The sequence below is a fragment of the Littorina saxatilis genome, linkage group LG12 (assembly GCF_037325665.1).
Source record: "Littorina saxatilis isolate snail1 linkage group LG12, US_GU_Lsax_2.0, whole genome shotgun sequence".
Taxonomy (NCBI): Eukaryota; Metazoa; Mollusca; class Gastropoda; order Littorinimorpha; family Littorinidae; genus Littorina; species Littorina saxatilis.
Genome location: NC_090256.1, coordinates 17,739,522 through 17,767,004, shown reverse-complemented (window position 1 = coordinate 17,767,004; position 27,483 = coordinate 17,739,522). Strand labels below are relative to the sequence as shown.

The 27,483-nt window shown below is 42.6% G+C and overlaps 1 protein-coding gene across 2 annotated transcripts; it reads left to right on the top strand.

Moving 5' to 3' along the window:
* Positions 1-842: 842 nt before the first annotated feature.
* Positions 843-26,658, top strand: LOC138981403 (uncharacterized). 2 transcript variants are annotated; one of them, XM_070354321.1, is made up of 9 exons: positions 843-1,001; positions 2,192-2,326; positions 7,227-7,447; positions 13,282-13,345; positions 13,909-15,744; positions 16,445-16,650; positions 19,781-20,027; positions 20,340-20,492; positions 23,479-26,658. In XM_070354321.1, exons 2-9 carry the CDS (start codon positions 2,249-2,251, stop codon positions 23,602-23,604), a joined length of 2,931 nt encoding a protein of 976 aa, XP_070210422.1. In that variant the 5' UTR covers positions 843-1,001; positions 2,192-2,248; the 3' UTR covers positions 23,605-26,658. The 2 variants fall into 2 exon arrangements, with proteins under 2 accessions (XP_070210422.1, XP_070210420.1); XM_070354319.1 differs by having other exon boundaries at positions 2,187-2,326; positions 23,479-26,657.
* Positions 26,659-27,483: the final 825 nt, after the last annotated feature.

Genomic DNA, 27,483 nt, shown 5'->3' with positions numbered 1-27,483 from the left:
GGGCGCTGGTTCTGTACGACGCTTATTTATTGAGACAGGTGACCACGAGCTTTCGTCATTCCAGATCTGTTCGTATTCCAGTACTGTGTTCTGCTGGCGTTTTGAGTGACCTGACATGTTAAAAAAAACCATCACTGAAAATGTATTGCTGAGAAACAACTTAATACGAAAAGAAAAGAAAGCATGCAGAAGTAGGCCTATGTTTGGGCCTTTCAAGAGTTTGTGAACAACTTGACGAGTTCTCCCTTTCAAGTATAGGGGCATGTCTGCATTTTACAGTCAAAATGCCAGTCGCATTTGCCGAGAAGATTGTTGTTATTATTTTTTTCTTTGATTACCATAGATGTGTTCATAACCATTACTTTTTTTTTCTTTTTTTTTTTGAGCCGTTGTCACGAACTGAAACCTCTGCTGAACAATCCTTTTCTCATTGCGGTCAATGCGCATGCGCCAATCTTGGACTTAAAAAATGAGAAGCCCGGATTGTTCAGGCAGTTTTCAGTTCGTGACACCGTGCCTTTATAGTTATCGGGTACACAATCGCCAAGAAATGTTGACAGTGTGCTCCGGAACTGCAACGTTGATATTACTAAGCGCGAAAAGGTGCGCACTAAAGCGGACAATGGGGCTAACAAATTGACAAATAAGACTAATAGTGTGACATAGGTAATGGATTGTCGACAGAAAAGGGAAGCAGAATGTCAACAATAAACGGGGAACTACCGTGTCATTGCTCACATCACTGTTTCTATGAGTTACTTCCCATGTACCACAGACCCAAACAGGTACATTATCCTCACTATCCGCAACCCGAAACCAGTATTCTAAGTTGGGCACGAGGAAGTAAATAATCATCGCTTGACAGTCCGACGACCCATCATCACTCAAGCACGATCGCTCAAGCGTATCTCTGCCTAATGTGAAAACATGGAGGTAATAATACGGATGAGCTGACCACTCGAACAGAGTATGATGGAACAAGCCTGTCTCGTTTCTACAAGGTACGTTGTCCCTGTCCGCTAGAAGTAGAATCAACAAGTCTAAATTGTCCATGTCTCGGATTTTTGCACCACTGTGTACTGTGGCCTTACACCAACACAACACACGTCGTGCGTGCCTCTGGGTCTGAGAAACCTTGTTTTTGTGTGGTTTGCTTCCTGGTTGTACGGTTTGTTTTGACAGTATAACTGTCGCTGATGTACGTAGATCTGTCATCGTAAGATTCGATGGCAGCTGATGTTTTGAACTCACAAACTTGTGCAAGGCTGAACAGATCGCGAATAGACTAGAGTCTACCGGAGAAAAATGAAACAGACTTTTTTCTTGGCTACATGTAAAATGATCTAACAAGGAAAAGAATTGCATTTCAGTTCTTTCAGCAAGCACATCGTGTTGCCACAGATAATTACACCAATGTTAAACTTAGGCAGGACTGACTGTGAATCACTCAATGCCAACTTATGAATATTCCAAAGTAATTTGTAACATGTATGCTCACAGATGCGAGAGACACGAGAGTCATTGACCATTCGGGCAAATACAAATGATATTATATGTATGAGCACACGTACACGGTACAGCTGACAACACCCTGCACACACACAAACACACATGCACCATACATGCACGTACACAAACACACATACACAAGCACACACACACACAAGCACACACACACATCAGCACACACACAAGTACATGCAGGAGCTGAAACTAGAACAACCATGAGGAAGATGCATGGCGCTGTTGTCTTTTCTTAATTTCAGCTTGATGATTCTCAAGATGTTTCCATTCACACACAAATGAAAACAACAGTAAATGAATGATGAAAACTACATGAAACAAAACAGACACACACTCTCGCTCTGTCTCTGTCTGTCTGTCTGTCTGTCTGTCTTTCTCTCTCTCTCTCTCTCTCTCTCTCTCTCTCTCTCTCTCTCTCTCTCTCTCTCTCTCTCTCTCTCTCTCTCTCTCTCTCTCTCTCTCTCTCTCTCTCTCTCTCTCTCTCTCTCTCTCTCTCTCTCGTTCTCTCTCCCCAAAACAAACAACAACAAAACAAACTACCAAAAACACACAATAGCAACAAACCAACATACAACTAAGCCACTTCCTCACAGATAGTCACACGTACAAGCAATTACTTTCTGGTGTTAATATTAAGTACTACTGTTTTCTTTCACAAGCAGAAAAGGGTCAGATGACTGTTCAACTTGACGCGGCGCCAGACTGACACAGACATCTCCACAAAATGGAGAATGTGATCAAACAAGGCTATCTAAAAAAGGGGAACTCTACAGAGGGAGGCGTGTTCTCTGGAATCATTGAGGTAAAACTTAACAGACTGTTTGTTTTCTTGTTCAGCCTGTATGTTGATTTGTTTGGGGCGGGGATGTAGCTCAGTTGGTAGCGCGCTGGATTTGTATTCAGTTGGCCACTGTCAGCGTGAGTTCGATCCCAGGTTCGGCGGAAATTTATTTCAGAGTCAACTTTGTGTGCAGACTCTCTTCGGTGTCCGAACTCCCCCCCGTGTACACTACATTGGGTGTGCACGTTAAAGATCCCACGATTGACAAAAGGGTCTTTCCTGGCAAAATTGCTTAGGCACAGTTAATAATTGTCTACCTATACCCGTGTGACTTGGAATAATAGGCCGTGAAAGGTAAATATGCGCCGAAATGGCTGCAATTACTGGCCGTATAAAATTTCATCTCACACGGCATCACTGCAGAGCGCCTAGAACTGTACCCACGGAATATGCGCGATATAAGCCTCATTGATTGATTGATTGATTGTTTGTTTGTGATACTGGGGGTTTGTTTATTTGTTTTAGTTTGCACCCGTGTGTGTGCATGTATATGTTTTATTGATTAAATGGGACCTCTACTTTTGTTACAGTGTCTATCCCGAATGTAAAAAAAAAAAAAAGTGTCGAAACACATGTCTGGTCTAGGTACTAAAACAATGGTCCTCCTCAGGACTAGATTTCATTGTGATACGTACGTCCCCCACAAAGGATCTTTGCTTTGTAAATCTCAGTCCCCCCTGAGGAGGGTCTGATGCTCCCAATAGGCTGTCAGCTGTGAAGGGATACTTTTTCTCTCTCTTTCGCTCTGCTAAGAGATTTTAACAAATCTCAGAAGAAAGTCTCTGCTGACTTTCAATTGTTTCTTTCACAACTTATATCAAATATATGTTTCTAATTATTCTAGCTGTGTTGTACTGTACAACTGACTGCAATAGCATGCTATCAGGATTGGTAGTACATCCTGTTTCAACAATAAATATCTGGTTAAGCCTGCCAGTTTAGCTTTCTAAGAACTCTTCAAACATGTAACATGTCACCAATTGTCGGAGGTGTATACATATCCTTGAGTCTGCATTGTACTGCTGAATACTGTATTGTGAGCTATTTGGACTTGGTGGTTGTACTAGTTGAAACTTGATACAAGCTTCCTTTAAGCTGCTTCTGGTTTTCCTTGTTTGCTTTTCATGAGACACACGGAACATTTGTGTGTGTGTGTGTGTGCGTGTGTGTGTGTGTGCGTGTGTGTGTGTGTGTGTGTGCTGTATGTGTATGCATACATGTGTGTGAGTAGGGGTTTGTGTGTTAGTGTTTTTGTGGCTGTACTGTTTTACGGTGATGATATCTATATCTATATGACTAAGTGCCAAAAGGTGCGCACGAAAAGCGGACAAAGGGGCTAAAAAATAAAAGTTGACAAACACGACTGATATTGTGATTTTTGTTAAGACAACAGATGCTGGAACCCAATTACGAAAAGAAAAGATAAATTTACCCAAATGATTTTACAAATAACGATAATTTTGTTCGTTATATCATTCAAAACGGCACTGAGTCATAGCATTAAGGTTATCTCGCACGTTTTTAAAGCTAGGGCTTTGAAACTTGGCACACAACCAAAGTATAATGACCTCCAGGTATGGTGCACATCACATTAAACAACATTGAATTTCAAGGTCACAGCGAGGTTAAATTTCCTTTGCAAACTGGAAAATTGTCGTTGTCACGTCTTACATGTTTTAATACTAGATCAGTTAGACTTTACATACTTCACATACTTTCAGCATTTTTATAAAACCTCATTAAAAGTGACCTGCTGGTTAATCTTTGTCAAAGTTCAAGGTCACAGCGGGGTCACATCTGGTCCAAATGTGGAATATTTTCAATTTATTCAGCGCGTTTATAGCACGAGCTTTGAAAATACACACAGTTCTAGTGTATAATGTTCACACACGATTAAAGTCTGGTTGAAAAAGTCAAGGTCACAGCAGGGTCGCGTTGAGGTCAAACATATACATTTTTCAATGAGGTTTTCTCATATGTTTTTGAAGCTAGGGCCTTGAAACTTGGCACACTACGCAAGTTAAATTAAACCTCATCAAATTCCAAGGTAACAGTAAGGTTAAAGATCCTTTAAGGATATTTTCTAAAAAAGGTGACCGCCTGGTTAATGTTTGTCAAATTTCAAGGTCACAGCAGTGCCATCTGGCTTAAACTTTGAAAAATTGTCAATTTCTTCAACTAGTTTTATAGTGTTTGAAGTCATTCACACATGATGAAAGTCTGGTTGATAAAATCAAACGTCAAGGTCGCAGCGGGGTCGCATTGAAGTCAGACACATACAATTGTCATTTTCACGAACGCCTTTTAAGCAACACCTTTGAAACTTCACACATTCCAAAGTTTTGATGTTGTTTGGTTATAATCAAAGTGTGGTCAATTTCCATGATTGAGAGCATTCAGAGGGGTCAAGTTGAGGTCACACAAAAAGTGATAATCTTTATAAGACTCACGTTTGCTGCTATTGCTCACTTGACATTGGTGAAAGTGCTTATCTTATAATTGTTGATCTTGATGTTTTGACTAATTAATATTACCAGGATCAACCATACCAGATTTCAAAGTCCAGAAGTTGTCAAACCTCAAACCTGTTGGAAGTTTCAAAGATTTAAGCATCAACAAATTTCTATTTGATTTGACCTTAAATAACAGATTTGACCTTAAATCTTAAAACAGATCAACCAGACTTTGGTTTTATATAAATTGAAGTTCAATACAATTTCCTTTTTTTTTTTACCCACGCGAGACCCTGCTATGACCTTCACATTTCTCAAGGATCAACCTTGAATTCTCCATGTTGAACAATCATTAAGCAAAAGCGTTGTTTGAAGTTTGAAGGTTCTAGCTTCAAAAATCTCTGAAAAAATATGTTTCATCCGTTTTCTGAACCACATGTGACCCAGCCGTGACCTTGAAATCTGACAAGGGTCAACAAGACTTTTACCATGCATGGGGGCGATTAAACCCCAAATGTGTGTGAAGTTTCAAGGTTTCAACTTAAAAAACGTCTGAGAAAAATATACATTTTCCTTTTTGGACAATGTGTTGCACGCAAGACAACACGACAAACGCTCGTGTTATCATTCTTTTACTTTAAGGTCGACTTGCGTGCCCGCTCTTTCGCTAATCTCAATTAAAATTCATCTTGGAAGTTCGGTTTTATTACGCTTTTAATTAAGAAGATTAAACTAAGACAACAAATAGTTAGTTTTACCCATTAAACTCGATAAGGTAGTGACATTTTATGTTGAACGCAAGATGGTGTCGCACGCAAGATCTGAAAAGATGTTGACGACATAATTTCAACACTTGATAGCGCATTCGTGGTTCGTGATTTCTTCACAAATTTTGAACACAGAATGTGTCACGTGGTTCCGTAGATGAAGTAGATCTTTGTACATGTAAATTTTGTTTTTAAAAGAAAATAACCGTTAATTACCGAACATTTTGTCGCACGCAAGATATGACGAAATTTTCAAATCGTTTTCAAAAATGCTGTTCAAAAGTTCTGCAGTCTTTGCTGGATTACTTGAAAGACAGCAGTTTGATACACCGTTATCGCTTGACGTGTCGACATCAATTCCAGAGTTTTTGAAAAAGAAATTTAGTAAATATCTGCGATTGAAAAATGTATGCCGTGATGACGACACATCTTGCGTGCGACACCTTAAAATTCGGTTATCGAAAAAAAAAAATTCTCTCGAGATTTAGATTTGACGTTTGGTCTCGTCTGTAAAGCGATGTTTCAGGCATTCAATCAAACTAAATGCAATTCATTTGTGCTTCTTGTTATTTTTCTGTGGCATATTCAAAACACGAGGTATCACGATGTCCTTTTTCAGATGGCCGGTTTTGGCGTTATTTTTGACTTTAAACAAAGATAACTTCAAAACCGTTCAAGTCAGACACACGAAATTATGTCCACTATCTCTTCGCACATTCATCCACACACACACCAATTTTCAGCAGACACACGTTTTTAGAAACATTTTTATTGTAAAACAAAGTCGTCTTCTGTTCTGTGAGCACCTTTTGGCACTTAGTCATATACGGCTTGTCTGTGTCTGTCTGTCTATGTGTTCACGATTCACGGCCAAAGTTCTCGATGGATCTGCTTCAAATTTGGTGGGCATATTCAGGTAGACCCCGGACACAATCGTGGAAAATTTTGAACACGTGCGTGCTCTCAGCGCGCAGCGCTGAACCGATTTTGGTTTTTCTGTACATCCATTCCCAGTAACTCTTCCTTATCTTCTCCAGTGTTTTGCGCGTTTATCTCCCTTCCTTCGTACGGTGCGCCGGCAAAGCCGTCGTACACCTGGCAAAGCCGGGTCCCCGGCAAAGCCGGGTATTCGGCTCTACTTCTTCCCGGCGAAGCCATACCCGGTGAAGCGGGTATTCATCTAGTATATATATTTAACCAATTAATATACCTTATTTGTCTTTTTGACCAAAATATGACATTTTACACAGATCGAGACAGTCAGTGTTCCTTCAAGACTGCGCTAGCGGTCGACGTGAACAATGACTGTCGAGATCAGTGTAAAATGTCATATTTTGGTCAAGAATACAAATAAAATTTATGTATCGATCGATTCTGGTTAGAATTCCTTTTAGGTTTTTTTTATTGAACCCCACAAACATGCGCTATTTTGTAGTCTCAGCTAACCGCCTAAATATGAATTTTTGTCGGCCTCTGACGTCACATGGCTCAAAGAAGGGAAATCAAAAAAAACCCATACAGTATGGATCTTGACATCTCTGCAAAATGAATAATACAAGAAGACAATATGACTCCATCAAGTCAACTCCCTTGAGCTTCAATAAACCCCTACCTTGGTGCACCTTTTGTTGTTCCGTGCAGAAAATGACGCCAAGGAAATGGTACATACTGGTGGTGCGGAGGGGGGTCCCCTACCTGGAACAGTACGAGCGAGATGTGGACATCTTCTCCAGCCCTCCCACAGCGTCCTACGACTTGTCGCCATGCACGTCCATCAGCCGCACGATGGCCACCTCTGCCCGTACCTTCACCTTCGTCATCGTCTGTCCCAATCAGCTCATTGAGTTGATTGCTGCCACAAGGTAGTGTTTGTGGCCGGAGAAATGTTAGTTCTAGTTGGTACTAACCCAGGGATGGTGATAGAATAAAAAAAAACCAAGAAGGGTAAGTGGTTGGAACGTTTAATTATTGACAAAACAAAACAATACGTTCAGAAATATATTGACCCAGCGGTCTTTTAAGTGCACAGACAAACTCTATAATTAGACCCAGCGGTCTTTTAAGTGCACAGACAAACACTATAATTAGACCCAGCGGTCTTTTAAGTGCACAGACAAACACTATAATTAGACCCAGCGGTCTTTTAAGTGCACAGACAAACACTATAATTAGACCCAGCGGGCTTTTAAGTGAACAGACAAACTCTACAGTTAGACCCAGCGGTCTTTTAAGTGCACAGGCAAACACTATAATTAGACCCAGCGCTCTTTTAAGTGCACAGACAAACTCTATAATTAGACCCAGCGGTCTTTTAAGTGCACAGACAAACACTATAATTAGACCCAGCGGTCTTTTAAGTGCACAGACAAACTCTATAATTAGACCCAGCGGTCTTTTAAGTGCACAGACAAACTCTATAATTAGACCCAGCGGTCTTTAAGTGCACAGACAAACTCTATAATTAGACCCTGCAGTCTTTTAAGTGCACAGACAAACTCTATATTAGACCCAGCGGTCTTTTAAGTGCACAGACAAACTCTATAATTAGACCCAGCGGTCTTTTAAGTACACAGACAAACTCTATAATTAGACCCAGCGGTCTTTTAAGTGCACAGACAAACTCTATAATTAGACCCAGCGGTCTTTTAAGTACACAGACAAACTCTATAATTAGACCCAGCGGTCTTTTAAGTGCACAGACAAACTCTATAATTAGACCCAGCTGTCTTTTAAGTGCACAGACAAACTCTATAATTAGACCCAGCAGTCTTTTAAGTGCACAGACAAACTCTATAATTAGACCCTGCGGTCTTTTAAGTGCACAGACAAACTCTATGATTAGACCCTGCGGTCTTTTAAGTGCACAGGCAAACACTATAATTAGACCCAGCGCTCTTTTAAGTGCACAGACAAACTCTATAATTAGACCCAGCGGTCTTTTAAGTGCACAGACAAACTCTATAATTAGACCCAGCGGTCTTTTAAGTGCACAGACAAACTCTATAATTAGACCCAGCGGTCTTTTAAGTGCACAGACAAACTCTATAATTAGACCCAGCGGTCTTTTAAGTGCACAGACAAACACTATAATTAGACCCAGCGGTCTTTTAAGTGCACAAACACTATAATTAGACCCAGCGCTCTTTTAAGTGCACAGACAAACACTATAATTAGACCCAGCGGTCTTTTAAGTGAACAGACAAACTCTATAATTAGACCCAGCGGTCTTTTAAGTGAACAGACAAACTCTATAATTAGACCCAGCGGTCTTTTAAGTGCACAGACAAACTCTATAATTAGACCCTGCGGCCTTTTAAGTGCACAGACAAACTCTATAATTAGACCCTGCGGTCTTTTAAGTGCACAGACAAACTCTATGATTAGACCCTGCAGTCTTTTAAGTGCACAGACAAACACTATAATTAGACCCAGCGCTCTTTTAAGTGCACAGACAAACACTATAATTAGACCCAGCGGTCTTTTAAGTGCAGAGACAAACTCTTTAATTAGACCCAGCGGTCTTTTAAGTGCACAGACAAACACTATAATTAGACCCAGCGGTCTTTTAAGTGCACAAACACTATAATTAGACCCAGCGGTCTTTGAAGTGCACAGACAAACACTATAATTAGACCCAGCGGTCTTTGAAGTGCACAGACAAACACTATAATTAGACCCAGCGCTCTTTTAAGTGCACAGACAAACACTATGATTAGACCCAGCGGTCTTTTAAGTGCACAGACAAACACTATAATTAGACCCAGCGCTCTTTTAAGTGCACAGACAAACACTATGATTAGACCCAGCGGTCTTTTAAGTGCACAGACAAACACTATAATTAGACCCAGCGGTCTTTTAAGTGCACAGACAAACACTATAATTAGACCCAGCGGTCTTTTAAGTGCACAAACACTATAATTAGACCCAGCGGTCTTTTAAGTGCACAGACAAACTCTATAATTAGACCCAGCAGTCTTTTAAGTACACAGACAAACACTATAATTAGACCCAGCGCTCTTTTAAGTGCAGAGACAAACACTATAATTAGACCCAGCGGTCTTTTAAGTGCAGAGACAAACACTATAATTAGACCCAGCGGACTTTTAAGTGCAGAGACAAACACTATAATTAGACCCAGCGGTCTTTTAAGTGCAGAGACAAACACTATAATTAGACCCAGCGGTCTTTTAAGTGCACAGACAAACACTATAACAGTGATGTACATTTTTCTAGCAGCCTTTAGGACAATTGTCCTGAAGACTGAAAATCAATAGGACACAGTGTCCTGAGATTGCAATTTCAATAGGACAAAAACACGACTCGTAAAACCGCATTTAAAAAGATTTTTCAGTTTAAATTCTTCCACCTTCCGCGACTGTCATGACTAGATACTCAAAGGATTGAATCACATTTCAAAGTTATTTGAACAGTTGTCGGTCGCTGTTGCTAATCCCTTTTCTTGCTTTGAAAAAGCAACTTTCTCGCATATCTCTTGATTCTCCTTGTGTCCTGGTGCAGCAACAGCGTGTTTGTGACACTTCGTGAAAACATGGTCTTTAACTGTAGATTTTCTGAAGTTGTCGCATCCCACAACAAACGCATTCTCACGATGCAGCCCTACCGACGAGCAAACTGTGCAAAACATCAACTTTTTCCCCGAATCATATGTCAGCCAAGGATATACCTTTTTCCATTCCTCAGAGAAGGAACGTGATTTCTTGTCTTTCAACTCTTTGACTTGGGTTGTCTCTCTCGTGCTCGTCGACGTACTTGCAGTTGCACTTTCACCATCACTCTCCACTTCGACGAGTTCGTTCTCGGTTGACGTTGTTGTTGGTTCAGCTGAAGCCACAGTGGCTGGCAAACGCAGCATGGACATCAATGTCTGCTGATTTTTGATCTGCTTTGAGCTTTTTTTTCGGACCCATGTCGTTTCTCTTTCGTTTTATTTTCGTTCGAACGCACAACGGTTTTTCCAGATATTATGACGAAAAGTAATGCCTTGCGCATGTGCGAACATGCACGGGTGGTTCCCATTGGTTTAAACGATTTATTGCTGAGCCAATGAATGCACTCGAGGTACCATATGGGTTCGTTTTACCTTTATTTCTTCTTGATCCAACTTGAGGATAAATTAATTCAAAGAATCAGATCCCATATGGTGCCTCGTTCACTCAACAAACTGGTCACACGCAGTGCATACTTTCGCTTGGCAAAACCGAAACCAGCTTTCCTCACGCAGTGTTTACTTTCGCTTGGCAAAACCGAAACAAGCTTTCCTCTTGAAAATTGAACAGTCCGCATGTCCGCTTCATTGTCAAAAACGATCGGACCCTTGACCACTTCTTCTGTAGGTTAATCGGACCTGTGTCCTGCTGGGGTTAAAGCTATAGGTCCTGGGGAAATTGGATCGGTCAGAGACCGGAGACCGACTAAAATGTACATCACTGCTATAATTAGACCCAGCGGTCTTTTAAGTGCACAGACAAACACTATAATTAGACCCAGCGGTCTTTTAAGTGCACAGACAAACACTATAATTAGACCCAGCGGTCTTTTAAGTGCACAGACAAACTCTATAATTAGACCCAGCGGTCTTTTAAGTGCACAGACAAACACTATAATTAGACCCAGCGGTCTTTTAAGTGCTGGGTCAATAGATTTGTGAAAGTAACGTTTTGTTTTGTCAATAATGAAACGTGCCAACAACTTACCTTTCTTGTTTTTTTATTCTGAATTTTGGAACGTTGGCAGTCTATTTGTTTTTGGATTTCAGGGATGTTTTAGTTTTAGTAGGCGCGAAGTACGCAGGGTTCGGCAGTCAGCATAACACCAACACTTCTTTGAAGTCGTCAAACTTTTTTCACAATGGAGGAAAGGACAGCCATACATTTTTGTACATGACAAAAACTTTTGTGACCACTTCAGCAAATTTTCAGGAGACAATTAATCAAATAATTCAAACATCCCTGTAACCTTGGGCTATAAACCTTGAAGGGCAACTAATTTTGTTCTCCATGCTTTTGAGTTGATTGCTGCAACAAGGTAGCACTGCTACTACTAGTGTTTGTGGGCTGAGAATGTATAGTTCTACTTCTGGTTGGTGCTAACCTCAGATCAGGCTTGAAGTGCAGCTAAGTAAATTGTTCTCCTTGTTTTTGATTGTTGCCACTTGAAATGAAGTTTGTATGTTGAGAAGGTACAGTGAAACCTCCCCTTTAAGACTACAAAAAGTCTGAGAAAATGAGGTCTTCAAATGGAGGTAGATTAATTAGAGGTTATGAACAGAACATCTTTCAGGTTAAAAGTAGGTCATGGAAGTCCTTGCAGCAGTTTTTGATGTTTTATTTTTTCTTCATGTGTTTTGTGTGTTTCATGGTTGCATGGTTGCAGCGACCAGTTTGAGTGTATGCCTGATCTCATTTGCCCTTCTTTTTACATTTAGTCAAGTTTTGACTAAATGTTTTAACATAGAGGGGGAATCGAGACCAGGGTCGTAGGGTGTATGTGTGTGTGTCTGTCTGTCTGTCTGTCTGTGCGCGTGTGTGTGTAGAGCGATTCAGACTAAACTACTGGACCGATCTTTATGAAATTTGACATGAGAGTTCCTGGGAATGATATCCCCGGACGTTTTTTTCATTTTTTCGATAAATACCTTTGATGACGTCATATCCGGCTTTTTGTAAAAGTTGAGGCGGCACTGTCACACCCTCATTTTTCAATCAAATATTTGATTGAAATTTTGGCAAAGCAATCTTCGACGAAGGCCGGACTTTGGTATTGCATTTCAGCTTGGTGGCTTAAAAACTAATGAATGAGTTTGGTCATTAAAAATCAAAAACTTTTAATTAAAATTATTTTTGTATTAAACGATCCAAAAATAATTTCATATTATTCTTCGTCATTTTCTGATTCCAAAAACATATACATATGTTAATATTTGGATTACAAACAAGCTCTAAAAATTAAAAATATGAAAATTGTGATTAAAATTAATTTTCCGAAATTGATTTAAAAACAATTTCATCTCATTCCTTGTCGGTTCCTGATTCCAAAAACATATAGATATGATATGTTTGGATTAAAAACACGTTCAGAGAGTTAAAAAGAATAGAAATATAAAAAAAGCGTGCTATCCTCCTCAGCAGAACCGCTACCGCGTTTTTCTGGATTGTTAATTTCACTACCTTTGCCACGAGCGGTGGACAGACGATGCTATGAGTGTACGGTCTTGCGGAAAAAATGCAATGCGTTCAGTTTCATTCTGTGAGTTCGACTGAGCTTGACTAAATGTATTTTTGCCTTACGCGACTTGTTAATGCCTGACCTTGAAAACGCGGTTGATGATCACAGAAGTTGGCTGCGCAGTTTGTAGTAAACTTTAACGAGATGTATTTATTAATGTGTACATTTTGATGCCTAGAGGGCATACCAGTGTTGGAAATTAACAGCTTAGTATATTTTGATTGATTGAGTAACATGTGCCATCACCTGTGTCACTGATGCATGGCAAGACCACCTGGATGCTTCTTATTTGACAGGTGAAATTGAGACCTTTGCTCTTCTGGTGGCTGGGATGACAAATGGTCCGTGTCATTCTTATGTATACTCCCTTCGAGTATGGGTGTAGTTACACTCTGAAGTGAAAATCTTGAGTATAGGTATATAGATTCATTTCATATCTGTGATTGTGCAGAGAGCAGATGCAAGACTGGTGTAATGCTTTGGAAAGAACATTGAGTAGTCTTGGTGTGTTGAAGGTGAGTTATACAATATTTTGTTTGTTTGTTTGTTTGCATCTGATTTGATAACTTATGTGTGTTTGTAGACATTTTTTAATTTGTGTGCTTGTTTCTTTCTTCTTCTTATCTGCATTCATGGGCTGAAACTCCCATGTACACTCATGCTTTTTGCGTTTACGACCGTTTTTACCCCGCCGTTTAGGCAGCCTTTTGTTTGTTTAATTTTGTCTGTTTGTTTATGTCTGGTTTAGCAACCTAATAATTATCTCTGCCTCTCTTCCTTCCTGTCTGCAATCAAATTCAGCCTTGCATTCCTTCAGTGTGTTTCCTTCCTTCCTTCCTTCCCAGTTACTAATTTCCTTAAATTCCTTCCTCCCTTCAGTCATTGATCATATTTCCTGTTTCCCTTTCTTTGTAGTTTGTTGTCTTTTGTTATTATTTTTGAATCACCAAAGTAGTCACGCACTGAAGGAAATTCCAATGGGACATTTTGAAATGTTATGCGCCAATGGCGCAAGGTGCACTAGTAAATCGAACCCTGTAATTTAATATTTTTAATTTGATTTCTGTCCGCTTCACAGAGAGACATTGAGGAGCATGTGTACACATTTTGCCCAGCAGTGTCCAACGTAGTGGGACACTCACAGAACAAGGCAGACGAGGAGGACGATAATAATGAGGAGAACAATTACGTCGACGAGGATCTAGGAGCTGTTGGAGGGGCACCGCCCCCACTCCCACCTCTCGCTCCCAGGCCACTGCAACCCCCTCCCCTCCCTGGCGGTCATCCGTCTCTCTTGCGGACAAACTCAAAGGATCCTCCGCGTGAGTCTGGTGACGCTGTGAACGACCCCCCTCCTCCCGCTCATCCAGCCCCTCTGCCTCCTCCGCCTCGAAAAGCAGCTACGGCACCTGCTGCTTGTTCTGCTGACAAGGCTGTAAGCCCTTCGTCAGCCAGCAGACATCCCCCTCTTCCTCCCTGCCCTCCCCCATCCCTCCCGCCCTCTCCTAGCGTGCCATCTACCCCTCCCCCACCTCTGCCGCCTGGACGGCCGCCAGCACCTTCTGCTGCTCCCCCTCCCAAACCACCCCCACCCTTACCACGGCCCCCTGAACGGCCCCCACCCCCTTGTTTGAACCAGCAGGAGAAAAGTCTTCCGCCCAGACCAAGGCGTTCTCCCAAACTGCAAAAACCCGGGTCTGTGCGTACCTCGGGTGACAACGAGGATAGTGATTCCAGCGACACCGACTATTCCTCGGATTTTGTCAGTGGGGCGTTCTGGGAGATCAACCGAAAAACACCCGTCCCTACTGCCCGTCGTGCTACGTTGGTGAGGAAACCCCCCACTGGTTCAGGTGGGGCTGAAAGTGACGGTGTAGGTAACCCTCCTGACAGAATCGATGAACTGGATGAGGGATATACCGACCTAGCCACAGTGAGCCACTTGAGAAATTCCGGCAATGCAGATCTGCAGGAAGGTAAGAACCATGAGTACATGTATTCAGAAGTGAAGAAAAAGTCTACGCTTGCTGGTAGTGTGTCTTTGGAGAAAGGTAAGGAGAAGACGGAAAACAGTAAGCAAAGCATGGGTAACGGTCTGGCATCAGGCGCCACTTCTCAGTCCAATGAGACGGACGGTGACAGTGCTCAGGCAACTACCACCAGGGTTAGTGGTGAAGGTTCAAACAGTGCAACAGGACATGAGGCAGGGCAGGACCCTGACCCCTCTACGGAAAATTTCTACGCTCCATTCCCAGGTGACGTTGATGACACTTTTGCATCAGCCTCCTCAAGACCCGTCACAGACGGTGGAGACAGGGAACCTGAAAGTGGCGTTACTGTGGTGAAGTGTCCCCCTTTGTCAAACCCTCGGAAAAACTCAACACCGCCTCTTACATCGGAGGATCTGGAACCAGACAGTGTGTACTCTTCAGCAGCTGAAGCATCGTCTTTACCCACAAACTCAGTGCCCCCTCTGCCAAAGAGGCTGGATTCTCTTCCATCGTGGAAAAGCGACGTTGCTGAAGATGTGCCAATGAACAACACAGCGTGTGCCGCTTCTAACGGATCTCCCGTCCCTGGTGCCTCTCTGGCAGAGGGGGATGTCACCAGGCCTGTTCCCGCTCGACGCAAAAATGTCTATCCTGTCTCTAGTGTGAATTTTACTGAGAAATCCTCTCCAGCCATTCCGCCGCTGCCTCCACGCAGGAGCACGGTCATCAACAGAGGCACATCTGTGGATTCTGGCTTTGGGCCCCCACCCCTTCCTACCCGCAAGGTGCACAGTTTTAGATCAACAAGGCCGTCTTCTTCCGGTGAGGTGGATGGTGAGCAGGCTCCGGACTCACCGGGGACTGGAGAGGGAAATGACGAGGAGGCTTCTTCCCGCCCGACAAGTTCTGTGCTTCGCCATGGGGTAAGAATAGATCTCTGTCTGCTTTCAGGTGATGTATTTATGGCATATGAATTAATGAGAAAGGCACTTATGTTGCTTTTCTGACATGTGGGGGGATTTGGGGGTTGTGATTGGAAAGTCTCACACAGCCCTATTATGGCTACAAAAGTGTTATACATGTCGGTCTTTCACATCCATAGGTTTTTGTGAGTGTTTCAGTGTTCAGTGATATCCACCAGTACATGGGCACTGTATAGTGTCGTCTGCAACAGCCAGCAAGGATCATTTGGGGAGCTGTCGCTGACAAAAACGTGTTTCTGTGTCACGTTTTCGACACAGAATTTCACATCAGAATACCAATATAAACGCTTTTGTGTTCAAGTGCAGCAATAGGGCCGGATATTTTGACGAGACAAGTATAATGCCATCTCGTCTTTGACTCGTCGACATTATACTTGTCTTGTTGATATCTGCCCGGGCAACCACCTCTCGTCATAATATCCGGCCATATTAATTGTTGCACTGAAAACACAAAAGCTGTAGTATGAATTTGAAAGAAAGGCGCATATAAAACTAAAAGAAAGGCAGGGCTGCTTCATGTTAGATGAAAATCAGGGATTGAAGTATGTTACAATTAAAGTCAAACCTGACCTTAAGCGACCGCCTCTCAATAGCGACCACCAGCCTAATCATCATCTTTCTTTCGCTTCCATTTTTACAGAGCATCGGTGGAAGTGATGTAACAGAGAATCACCTCCGACAACGCATGCGACTGGATCGCGAACACAGCGTCCATTCCGTGGTGTCGCTCAAGCAGAGCCAGGCGGAGATTTTACGACAGGAGATGGAGCTGCCCGGAGTGACCGTCACGGTCACTGAGCATGCAGCGCAGGGCATCGCTTTTGTGGACTGTGCCGACTCTGTTTGGTCAGTGAAAGTTGTGTTGTTTTGAAGTGGGAGTTGTTGTTTTGAAGTGGGAGTTGTTGTTTTGAAGTGGGAGTTGTATGTTTTGAAGTGGGAGTTGCTGAAATCCCACGTTTTAACAATCCTGAATCAAACGACAAGTGCATTTTTCTACCAAAGTACACCTTTTCATGCACTTTGATAAAAAGTACCATATGTTAGAAGTACACTGTACTGAAAAGCATATTCTGTTAGTGGGAGGGATTCAGAATGGCAACAGTGGGTTCAGTACCGAGTAAAGGGAAGCAATTCCAAGAACTGCTTGTTTCACTTTCTTTTTTGTTAATGTTGTTCATTTTGTGTTCTCTTTATTTGTGTTTCAACTTAATTCTGCGGAAAAAAGTTGAGCATTACAATTTTGGAGAAAGATTATTTGTTTCAAGTTTACAGCTGAAAGGGTGCCGGATGTTGATCGCCCCACTGTTTACCTGGTAAACAGCGAAGCCAAAATGGTCGCATCTTACTCGCAGGATCATTTCAAATATTATTTTTGTTAAAACACGCAGGTAACACGCTAACTCTAAAATGATATCGCCATTTGCCTGTCTGCCGTGTTGATATCCATTTTCGTTTCCCCCTTTTTAAGCATCTAAAATGGACTGATGGCCTCCTCGTGAAACTGCAGAGATGTGGAATCGCAAGCAACATGCTGCGATGGATCAGATCCTATCTTTACAACCGCAGAGCAAGAATCTCAGTCAACGGTCGAGTCGGCAAGAAAATGCTACTGCGACATGGTGTCCCACAAGGAGGAGTCCTCTCTCCTACACTCTTCTTGGTCTTCATCAACGACCTTGTACAAATTCTTCCCAAAGGTATCCACGCTGCATTATATGCTGATGATTTGGTGATGTGGTGCAAGGAGGAATACGCCACAACTGCCACGTACAGGATGCAACTGGCTGCTGACCAGCTGGCGGCATGGGCAGATGAATGGTGTGTTGCCATCAACAAGGAAAAGTCCTCCACAGCACTCTTCACCCTATCCTCAAAACAAAAGACTGGAACCATCAAGCTTGGTGACACACCCTTGAGAAGTGATGACGAGGCAACATATCTTGGTGTCACTTTTGACAAGAAACAGACCTGGAAACCCCACATCCACAATGCTGAAGCAAAGGCCAGGCGTAAGCTTGCCATCATGCGGAAGCTAGCCGGAACCAGCTGGGGAGCAAACGAAGAGATACTCAAGCGAGTCTACCAGGGAGCAGTCAGGCCCCATCTTGAGTATGGCTCCACAGCTTGGTCTACAGCAGCGAAGACCCACCAGCAGACACTGGACAGGGTCCAAAACCAAGCCCTCAGGATCATTACTGGATCGATGAGATCCACACCAATAAAGACCATGGAAGAAGTTGCTGCCATTCAACCCCTCAGTCAGAGGAGAGACGCCAAGGTCATGGTTCAGACAGAGAAATTCAAGTGCCTGCCTGCGCATCCGATGAAGAAGAGGATGGATAACCTGACAAAGAACCGCCTCAAGCGCAGCAGCTTCTTACATGAAAGCAAGAGACTTGCCAGAGAGCACCAAGCCTCTGTACCTCCATCAGCACTACCAATCAGTTTCTCAGATCTGCCGCAGCCATGGAATGAAGACTACAAGAATCTTCAGATCTCCACCACAGTCCCCTACGTTACCTCAAGAGATTCCCAGAACGACACTGCCAGGCACACCCTAACACTCGCCATGATTGCTGAACGGTACCCTGAAGACGCCTGGATTCACGCATATACAGACGGTTCAGCAACAAACGCCGTGGCCAATGGAGGAGCAGGTGTACTTGTCAGATCTCCTGAGGGGCACACTTCTACAGCAGGGATACCAACAGGAAAGTACTGCTCAAACTATGCAGCAGAAGTTCAGGCCATCATGCAAGCAGCCTCCATGATTCATGACTCGGAAAGCGAATGCCCCCAAGTTGTTTTCCTCTCTGATGCACTGTCTGCCTTGGAAGCCCTTGCAGGAAACAAACTTCCTCGTCTGATGGAGAAACTCCAGGAGCTTGCCAAGACTCGACGAGTAGTCCTGCAATGGGTTCCAGCACACTGCGGAATTCCAGGCAATGAAACAGCTGATGAGCTCGCCAAACTGGGAGCCAGGGAGGAACAACCAGACAACCCGGTCAGCTTCGCTGAAAAGAAAACCCTCGTGAAGGCAGCAATGCGACCACAATCCACGAGAGACGCATAATTATCATCTCCTAGAACGATGGCAGCAAGTAGTGATCATGCGACTACGAACTGGTCACTGTGGCCTCAACGCCCACATGTTCAGGAAGCTGAAGCTGACCCCATCACCAACCTGTCCCTGTGGTCTGGAAGACCAGACTCCAGAACATGTCTTAATGACATGCCCCCAACTCAAACCAATCAGAGACAAAGTGTGGCCAGCATCAGTCCCTCTCCGCACCAAACTCTATGGGAGCAGACAAGACCTGGAAGCCACGACGTCATTCGTCTCGGAGACTAAACTGATGGTGTGACGGCGAACGCAAGAAGAAGAAGAAGCATCTAAAAAACCTCAGAAAATCAGCTGTTATAAAGGAGGGAATCTTTAATTTACAGATCAAGGATTTGAACAAAAAGATCTGAGAAAGCAAGGTCATGAAATGGGGGAGGTGCGGGGGGGGGGGGGGGGGGGGAGGTCTTGAAAGGTGGGTTCGGGCAGGGATGTAGCTCAGTCGGTAGCGCGCTGGATTTGTATCCAGTTGGCCGCTGTCAGCGTGAGTTCGTCCCCACATTCGGCGAGAGATTTATTTCTCAGAGTCAACTTTGTGTGCAGACTCTCCTCGGTGTCCGAACACCCCCGTGTGTACACGCAAGCACAAGACCAAGTGCGCACGAAAAAGATCCTGTAATCCATGTCAGAGTTCGGTGGGTTATAGAAACACGAAAATACCCAGCATGCTTCCTCCGAAAACGGCGTATGGCTGCCTAAATGGCGGGGTAAAAAATGGTCATACACGTAAAATTCCACTCGTGCAACAAAAACACGAGTGTACATGGGAGTTTCAGACCACGAACGCAGAAGAAGAAGAAAGGTGGGTTCCTCCATATATGTCATCTGTAAACATTGTCTATTTTTGACTCCCAGCATGGTGGGCTGGATCCAGAAAGATTTCCCCAGCCTTCACGGCAAGTTCCACATCGGCGACCAGCTGATCAGCATCTGCAATGTCAAGGTGACCTCTGCGGCCATGGCCCACAAGATGCTGAAGCACCCCAAGTCGGACATGGTTGAGATGCTTGTGAAGAGGATCCCGCACGCTGTGGTGCTGGCCATACGCAGAGAGGCTGAGGGACAGAACATCGGCATCAAGAGAAACGGTGGAACGGCTGAGGTGGGTTTGAGTTTGTGGCAGGAGCTGTGTGTGTGTTGGGAAGCGGGGGCATTGTTTGTGTGTGTGTAACAGTGCAAGTTTTGTGACATTCACAAAAACATTGCTGGTGAAGCTTTCTTGAAATGCTGAAGAAGCTTGGCGGCAGCTTTGTGTGTGTGTGTGACAGTGCAAGTTTTGTGAAATTCACATAAAAATTGATAGTGAGGCTTTCCTGAAATGTAAAGAAAGCTAAGATTGTAAGCCTCTTCATAAATTTTGTCTTGTTTATATTGAACACACTTTTCATTCCTTGTTATGATGTGAATGTTTCAGATTCAGTATGTAGACCCCAATGGTTTAGCAGCAGGCAATGGCTTACCCCTGCATGCGCCGAAAGTCTTGGAGCCAGAGTCTGCAGGCCGCACAACATGGGTACTGACGGAAATCAACAGTCGACATCTCAGTCTTTTCTTCAAAGATAGTGAGGTTAGTTGATGAGATTAAATGACATACACAGGGATGGCCAAATCGTCTTCCCGATCGCCAGGGGCGAGTAAAAAAATCCGCCGGGCTAGTAAAAACCGCCTGGCAACTCGCCTGGCTGGCCAGTGAACATTCTGGTCCAATGCAACCCTTTTGGTTGTAATATCGAGTTTCAAATCCTTATAAACACTGCAGATGCAGCAACTGTGGTATGTACCGGGCCAGCAAAATTTCTGGCGGGCTAGCAACTTGCTTGAAGTTACTCGCCCGGTTTGCGAGTTAAAATTTTGAGGTTTCGCCATCCCTGCATACATGTTCAAAGTTTTTTGAGGTGGATTAAAATGTTGGTTTTTGTGTGTGTGTGTGTGGGAGGGGGAGTCGCTGTGTTTGTGTGTGTGTGGGAGGGGGAGTCGCTCTGTGTGTGTGCGGGCATATGAGTGTGTTGCCTCTCTCACTCTCTCTCTCTCTTTCTCTCTCACCCTGTATTATCTGTGTGTGTCTGCATCAGCAGGGCTCCCCACGGATGTCCCTCCTACAGGGTCCCGGGACCCCCACATTCAACTTTTAGAGGGTCCATGGACTCCCACTGCAGAATTTTAGAAGGTCCCAAGGGTCAAAAAGCCAAAAAGTCCTGGTGTAGTCATAAAACATTGTGGTCACGCATAGTGTACTGTGTACAATAGCAGACAATTGCAGGTCGAAAAAGTATCTAGGGTACGCGCGATAAAGGAAATTTAGTGCGTCCCGGTACCCGCTCTTTATAAGTATAGTGCGTCCTGGGACCCGCTCTTTATAAGTATAGTGCGTCCTGGGACCCGCTCTTTATAAGTATAATGCGTCCTGGGACCCGCTCTTTATAAGTATAGTGCGTCCTGGGACCCGCTCTTTGTAAGTATAGTGCGTCCTGGGACCCGCTCTTTATAAGTATAGTGCGTCCTGGGACCCGCTCTTTATAAGTATAGTGCGTCCTGGGACCCGCTCTTTATAAGTATAGTGCGTCCTGGGACCCGCTCTTTATAAGTATAGTGCGTCCCGGTACCCGCTCTTTATAAGTATAGTGCGTCCTGGGACCCCCTTCATAAATTTCTAGTTCGTGTTTTTGGCTTTTAGTGCGTATAGGACGCAGGGACGCGCGCTATGGGGAGCCCTGGGGCCAGTTTCATAAGCCAGAAACACAGTCGACCAACTGCAGTTTTCCGAGAGAACCACAGTTATCGGGTTTCACGAAAAAAATTTCAGTCGGCCGACTGCGGGTCGTCTCACCGGAAGTCGGCCAAACACGGTGATGCTCTCCCCCCAACACTGTGTTCGGCTTACTGCGGTAAACCGAAAATAAATGTAATTATCCGCACAGTCAATGGCAGAATGCTCACACTTTTTTGGATTGTGAGCCAAACCTTGTGATTGTTCTTCGAAATGATCTATCATGACGCAGTAATCCAGGAGACAAGTCAGGGTTATGTCTTGAAGACGTCACATTATGGCGTAAGAGGGTTAGACGTCACGCGAAGGAATTACTGAAAGTCTCGGTCATTGTTATTTTGAGCGGGCCGAGACTTGTTTTTTCTTCGAAATCGGTCATTTTCACGTGCGAATGAGCAAACGGAAGTGGTAATGTTGCTAAATTTAGCCCTCGACTTGACCATTCGGATTACTGTACAGTCGGTCGACTGCGGTTGTCCGCGGGTGACGGTGATTCGCTCATGAAACGCGCTTTTCGGTGACCCGGCGATCAACCACAGTCCATCGACTGGGCAGTCGATCGACTGTCAGTCGGTTCACTGCTATCTTATGAAACTGGCCCCAGATCAGTGTCAGTACTTCCATGATTTATTTATTTTACAGCTGGGCTTATGACTTTATCAGTAAAGTGGGACACCCATTTTAAGACCTCAAAAAAGTCAGGTCTTAAAAGGATGAGAGTCTTAACATGGAGGTAAGTTTAGTGACATTTTGAAGAAAGCCTCTGACAACAAATGTCTTGACGCAGAGGAATTGAGGGGAGTCTTAAATTGGGGGTGGGGGGGTTCACTGTACATGCAGTAGAAAAGATGGATCATCTGCTGGCTATGAATAGCAATACATTGTATGACAACAGATTTAAATTAGAGCTAAAGTACACTCAGTACGTACAGTTTGGGAGCTGTTATTTTCTAACTCTTCTGTGTTCCGTGAAAAGTATTTTTAGCCTCGGCCAGCATGATCCGGAATGTCATGTTTTCACAAAGGAAACACACTGAAACTCGTCAAACAGGTATTTTCTTTCATTCGCTTGCGGCTTTGTGGAAGAAAAAATCAGCCAGATAAGTTTTCGTTATTAATTGTTTGTCTGTGCACTTAAAAGACCGTTGGGTCGATATATATGTGAATGGATTGTTTTGTCAATAACAAATGTTCCAACAACCTACCTTTCTTGTTTTTTGATTAGGTATTTTCTATTTAGAGAACACTGTCTAACAGAAGGGTGTCTCTTGGAATGACTACTTGCTGTGACAGACAGAGTTAAGCTTTATTATATGAAATAATAAAGACTTACTTAAAAAGGGCTAATTTTTGCTGCAGGTACCACTGTTCACATACTGCAAAATTGAAACTATGCGTGTCAGCTTGTGTGATTCAGGATATGAGGACTGTATAACACCCACACAAGTACTTGCATGTTCAGTGCATGTTGAATGGCCACTTCCTTCCATGGGCCAACATTTTAGAAGTTATGATTCTCTTCCTGTATCAGTTTGTAGTGTTGGTATGTGACTCTGTAGTGTACTTGTACTTTGGATCCAGTATTTATAAGTGCAACCACTTGAGTTTACGGTGCATATATGTTAGTGTGTGCATATGTAAAATGTGTCTGCATGTGTGTCTGTGCATGCGTATGTATACATGTGTGTGCGTGCGCGCATGCGTGCTCGTATGCATGTGTTTTTGTGTTATGCCTTTTTATCAAACTTTCAGTAAATATAACTTAGCGTGCTTTATCTGTTTTTAGATTGAACATCGTTTGAATGCGGTTGGGCGGGAGATCTCTGTTGTGGTTCAACCCGCAGACTACATTGGCGAACTGAAGAAACAGTTGAAGAAGATGAAAAACTACAAGAACTATATTGTGCAATGACAATCGCCTCAACCATCTTTACAATGTACATTTTGTGAATATAAAAATGTCCTCCACGTTTTGCCAGTGGAGTTTATGTTCTAATTTTGTTTTCATTCCACTCTGACCTTCTCCCCCCTTGCCCACGGGTCACCCCCCACCTGCCATCCCCTTCTCCTTTGCCCCAACTTTATATCCTTGTGATACTGGAATTTAAGTATGATAGGAGAAATAAAACAGTTGAAGAATTTAAACAATAATTATGCATAACCCGACAATCACATAATTGCGATCGTTTCTCAAAAGAAAAAAAAGAAAATTTCATATGTCAAGTGAAGCAGTCATATTATAATGATCCTTTTCTGATCGTCAAGATTATCAGATCAATTATGATCAGTTTCCTGGTTGTCCTTGTGATTTGCACTGGCTAACACAGTGTTGCTTAGTTTGACAGAAAACATACTTTCTACTAATTCTACAAATTAAATGTTGGAATTATTAACTCAGTCAAACTGAAAATTTGAATAATTAAGGACAGTTTGAGGGACTTTTGAAATGTGATGACTGTCAAGGCAAATGATTTTAATTGTTGACAGTGTGGATAGTTTTACGTTTAAGATCATGTTATTGTAATGTCGGTGCCTTTAAAGGTTTTCAGGGGCTCATTTACTCTGCTTGGAAATAAATCGTAACTTGATGCAAATTACTGGTGAGGGATTTGTTTAGTGTTTATGATTATATATTGTTATTGTGTTACGTTGACTGATTTGAAGCCTGGTGAAACGAGAAGTTGTTGACTAATATTTTTTGGCTTCTTGATAGAAGAGTAATTATTTATTAGTCAGAGTCATTATAAAGTACAAGATAGTGGAACACACATTTTGTGTTGCTGTATTTGTTAATTTGTTTGCTGGCTTAAAAGTTTGGTTCAAATGTAGGATTTTTCTTTTGCTTTTAAGTATGCCAATGCAAGAATTTGATGATTTTACCATTTTTACCTTTGTACTTTTAAATTAATAGTATGCTGTCTTTGTAGGTGCTTCTTTTTTGTTTAAACTTGTTTCACCCGTACACAAAACCATTTACACACACACACACACACACACACACACACACACACACACACACACACACATACACACACTCACAGTGTTGCTCATGAGGCTCACTAATTTGAATATTTGGCTCAGCTTTTAATTATTTTTTTTATATGATTTTTTCATTGTTCTGGGGCAATGCATATGTGTACAGTGGTCGCCGCTTAATAAAGCCACTTCTGGACCGACGAAAAATGGCTTTAATAAGCGGCGGATTTATTAACCGGCAGTCCAGGAATACGTCATTTTCGAAAGAAAAAAAAATCTCTTTTGTTTACGTCACTCAGTCACTTTCTTTCGTCATTTACACTTGTTTGAATCTAAACAAAACTTCACGAAGGATGTTTAACTTTTGTTTTAATTATGTACATGTACGTGTACTTTGATCATTTGCTGAAACCATCTGAGAAGACCCTCCTCAACTTCTTTTTCTTTACCAAACCGCTGTCGTTTTCTTATTGGAGAATCTTTTTCGGCGCTTTCGTGATTTTTCTGAGAAAACTGGCTTTAATAAGCGGCGGGTTGGGTTTATTAACCGGCTTTTTCTAATACATAAGATATAGTGATAAATCCGGACCGTCTGAAATCGGCTTTTATGAGCGGCTGGCTCTATTAACCGCGGTTTTATTAAGCGGCATCCACTGTACTTGATCTTTTCCTTTTGTTGATTTCTTTGTGTGTTTGTTTTCTGAGAAAAGAGGTACTGCATTCTTGTACCATAGTGTTTAACCGGAGAAGAATTCAGGTCACATCTATATTAATGTGATTTAGGTTTTAAAAGGTTACATTGACTCCATGCTGCTTTCTCAGAAATATAAAGACTATCATACTGGTAATCATTATAAATGTTGGTGCACAATACTGAGCATTCCAATTTGATTTACAATAAACAAAAAAATGCATGTGCTATTTAGCCACCTCTGATGCCAAAAGGGAATTCTTCAGCAGTTTTGTTGTAGTACAATTACATTCTTAAAGGCACTGAGTAAGCCTCCCGTAAACCATCACAGATACTGTCAGGCTTTTACACACAGTACAAACACCCTTTCATTTAAACACTCACCGCTTGAGAACATCCTAGGTGCTATCCGTAAAGAGCGAGCAATTTTCAAAGAATTTATTTTTGCGTGGTTTATCTTACCCCTGAGCCATCGTGAACCCGTGTGATCCAGTTTCCCTTTTTCACAATGTAGTCGTCAGTTAGTAATTTGAATGCGACTCGATGTGAGCTTATCTGCAATAGCACGTTATTATGTACCTCTGACTATGCACGAAACAAACGGCTGTAGTTCACAAGAACTCTAGCGATGGCTTTTGACTGTTCAGAGGAACTGGCGTTAGGCATAAACTGTCGTCTGCTATGAGAACCACGACCTTGCGTGACCCTGCTTCCGGGCTTTTCTTTTTTCAAACTTTCAAAACTTCGAATTGTACTGATCTTGTCTTGATGAAAAAAGATTTTGTTTGTTTGTTTGCTTAACGCCCAGCCGACCACGAAGGGCCATATCAGGGCGGTGCTGCTTTGACATATAACGTGCGCCACACACAAGACAGAAGTCGCAGCACAGGCTTCATGTCTCGCCCAGTCACATTATTCTGACACCGGACCAACCAGTCCTAGCACTAACCCCATAATGCCAGACGCCAGGCAGAGCTGCCACTAGATTGCCAATTTTAAAGTCTTACCACTAGGCCAACTGCAAATTCTTTTATGATTTAAGAATGTTTGTATAACAAGCTGTCATTTTATTATTTAAATTTTAAAAGTTAGGTCTTAGCGCCAAAACGCACCACGGTCCGATTGTCTGAGAGACAATCCGCAAAATTAATTCTTTAAAAATTGCTCGCTCTTTACGAAGGGCACCTAGGATATTCTCGTTAGGTGAGTGTTTAAATGAAAGGGTGTTTGTACTGTGTGTAAAAGCCTGACAGTATCTGTGATGGTTTACGAGAGGCTTACTGTGCCTTTAAGTAAGTCTTTAATTGGGGGGGGGGGGGGGGGGTCTTAAAAGAACACCCCACAGGTTAGGGGGAAGAATTTACCCGATGCTCCCCAGCATGTCGTAAGAGGCGACTTACGGATTCTGTTTCTCCTTTTACCCTTGTTAAGTGTTTCTTGTATAGAATATAGTCAATTTTTGAAAAGATTTTAGTCAAGCAGTATGTAAGAAATGTTAAGTCCTTTGTACTGGAAACTTGCATTCTCCCAGTAAGGTAATATATTGTACTATGTTGCAAGCCCCTGGAGCAATTTTTTGATTAGTGCTTTTGTGAACAAGAAACAATTGACAAGTGGCTCTATCCCATCTCCCCCCTTTCCCCGTCGCGATATAACCTTCGTGGTTGAAAACGACGTTAAACACCAAATAAAGTAAAAGTAACGCGGATTCACAGTACTCAACCATCAGGTTTTTGCATACATTTATGATTTAACATGAGTTTTATAGCACCTGCTGAATTTGTTTGTGTTTTTTTGTTAGTCAAAATCAGCACTCAAATGTTACGGTAATAAACCAGTTTTTTTCTCACTATTAGTAATTTCAGTCAGAATGTAGACTTCAGATTCCTTTATGTGTGTTTTACAACAGTTATGATTGGTCTGTTCAGGAAGCTCAATGATACGCATGATATTTGCAATGCACAATTTTTAATGTACCTGTATTTCAGCAATGTGTCTGTCAAGAAAAATGTAATGTGCATATATACATGTATATTGGATTAAAAAATATAAATACATGAATAAAATTGAAGTTATCTAACATGCAAGGAGTTTGTCTCTATTTAGTTTTACTGTTATTGGATA

Bases quoted from the DNA above. Each gene is read 5' to 3' on its own strand.
- LOC138981403 (XM_070354321.1), top strand. From the start codon at position 2,249: ATGGAGAATGTGATCAAACAAGGCTATCTAAAAAAGGGGAACTCTACA. The intron at 7,448-13,281 runs GTAGTGTTTGTG...GTGATTGTGCAG, and splicing joins GAGTTGATTGCTGCCACAAG to AGAGCAGATGCAAGACTGGT. The intron at 20,493-23,478 runs GTTAGTTGATGA...ATCTGTTTTTAG, and splicing joins TTTTCTTCAAAGATAGTGAG to ATTGAACATCGTTTGAATGC.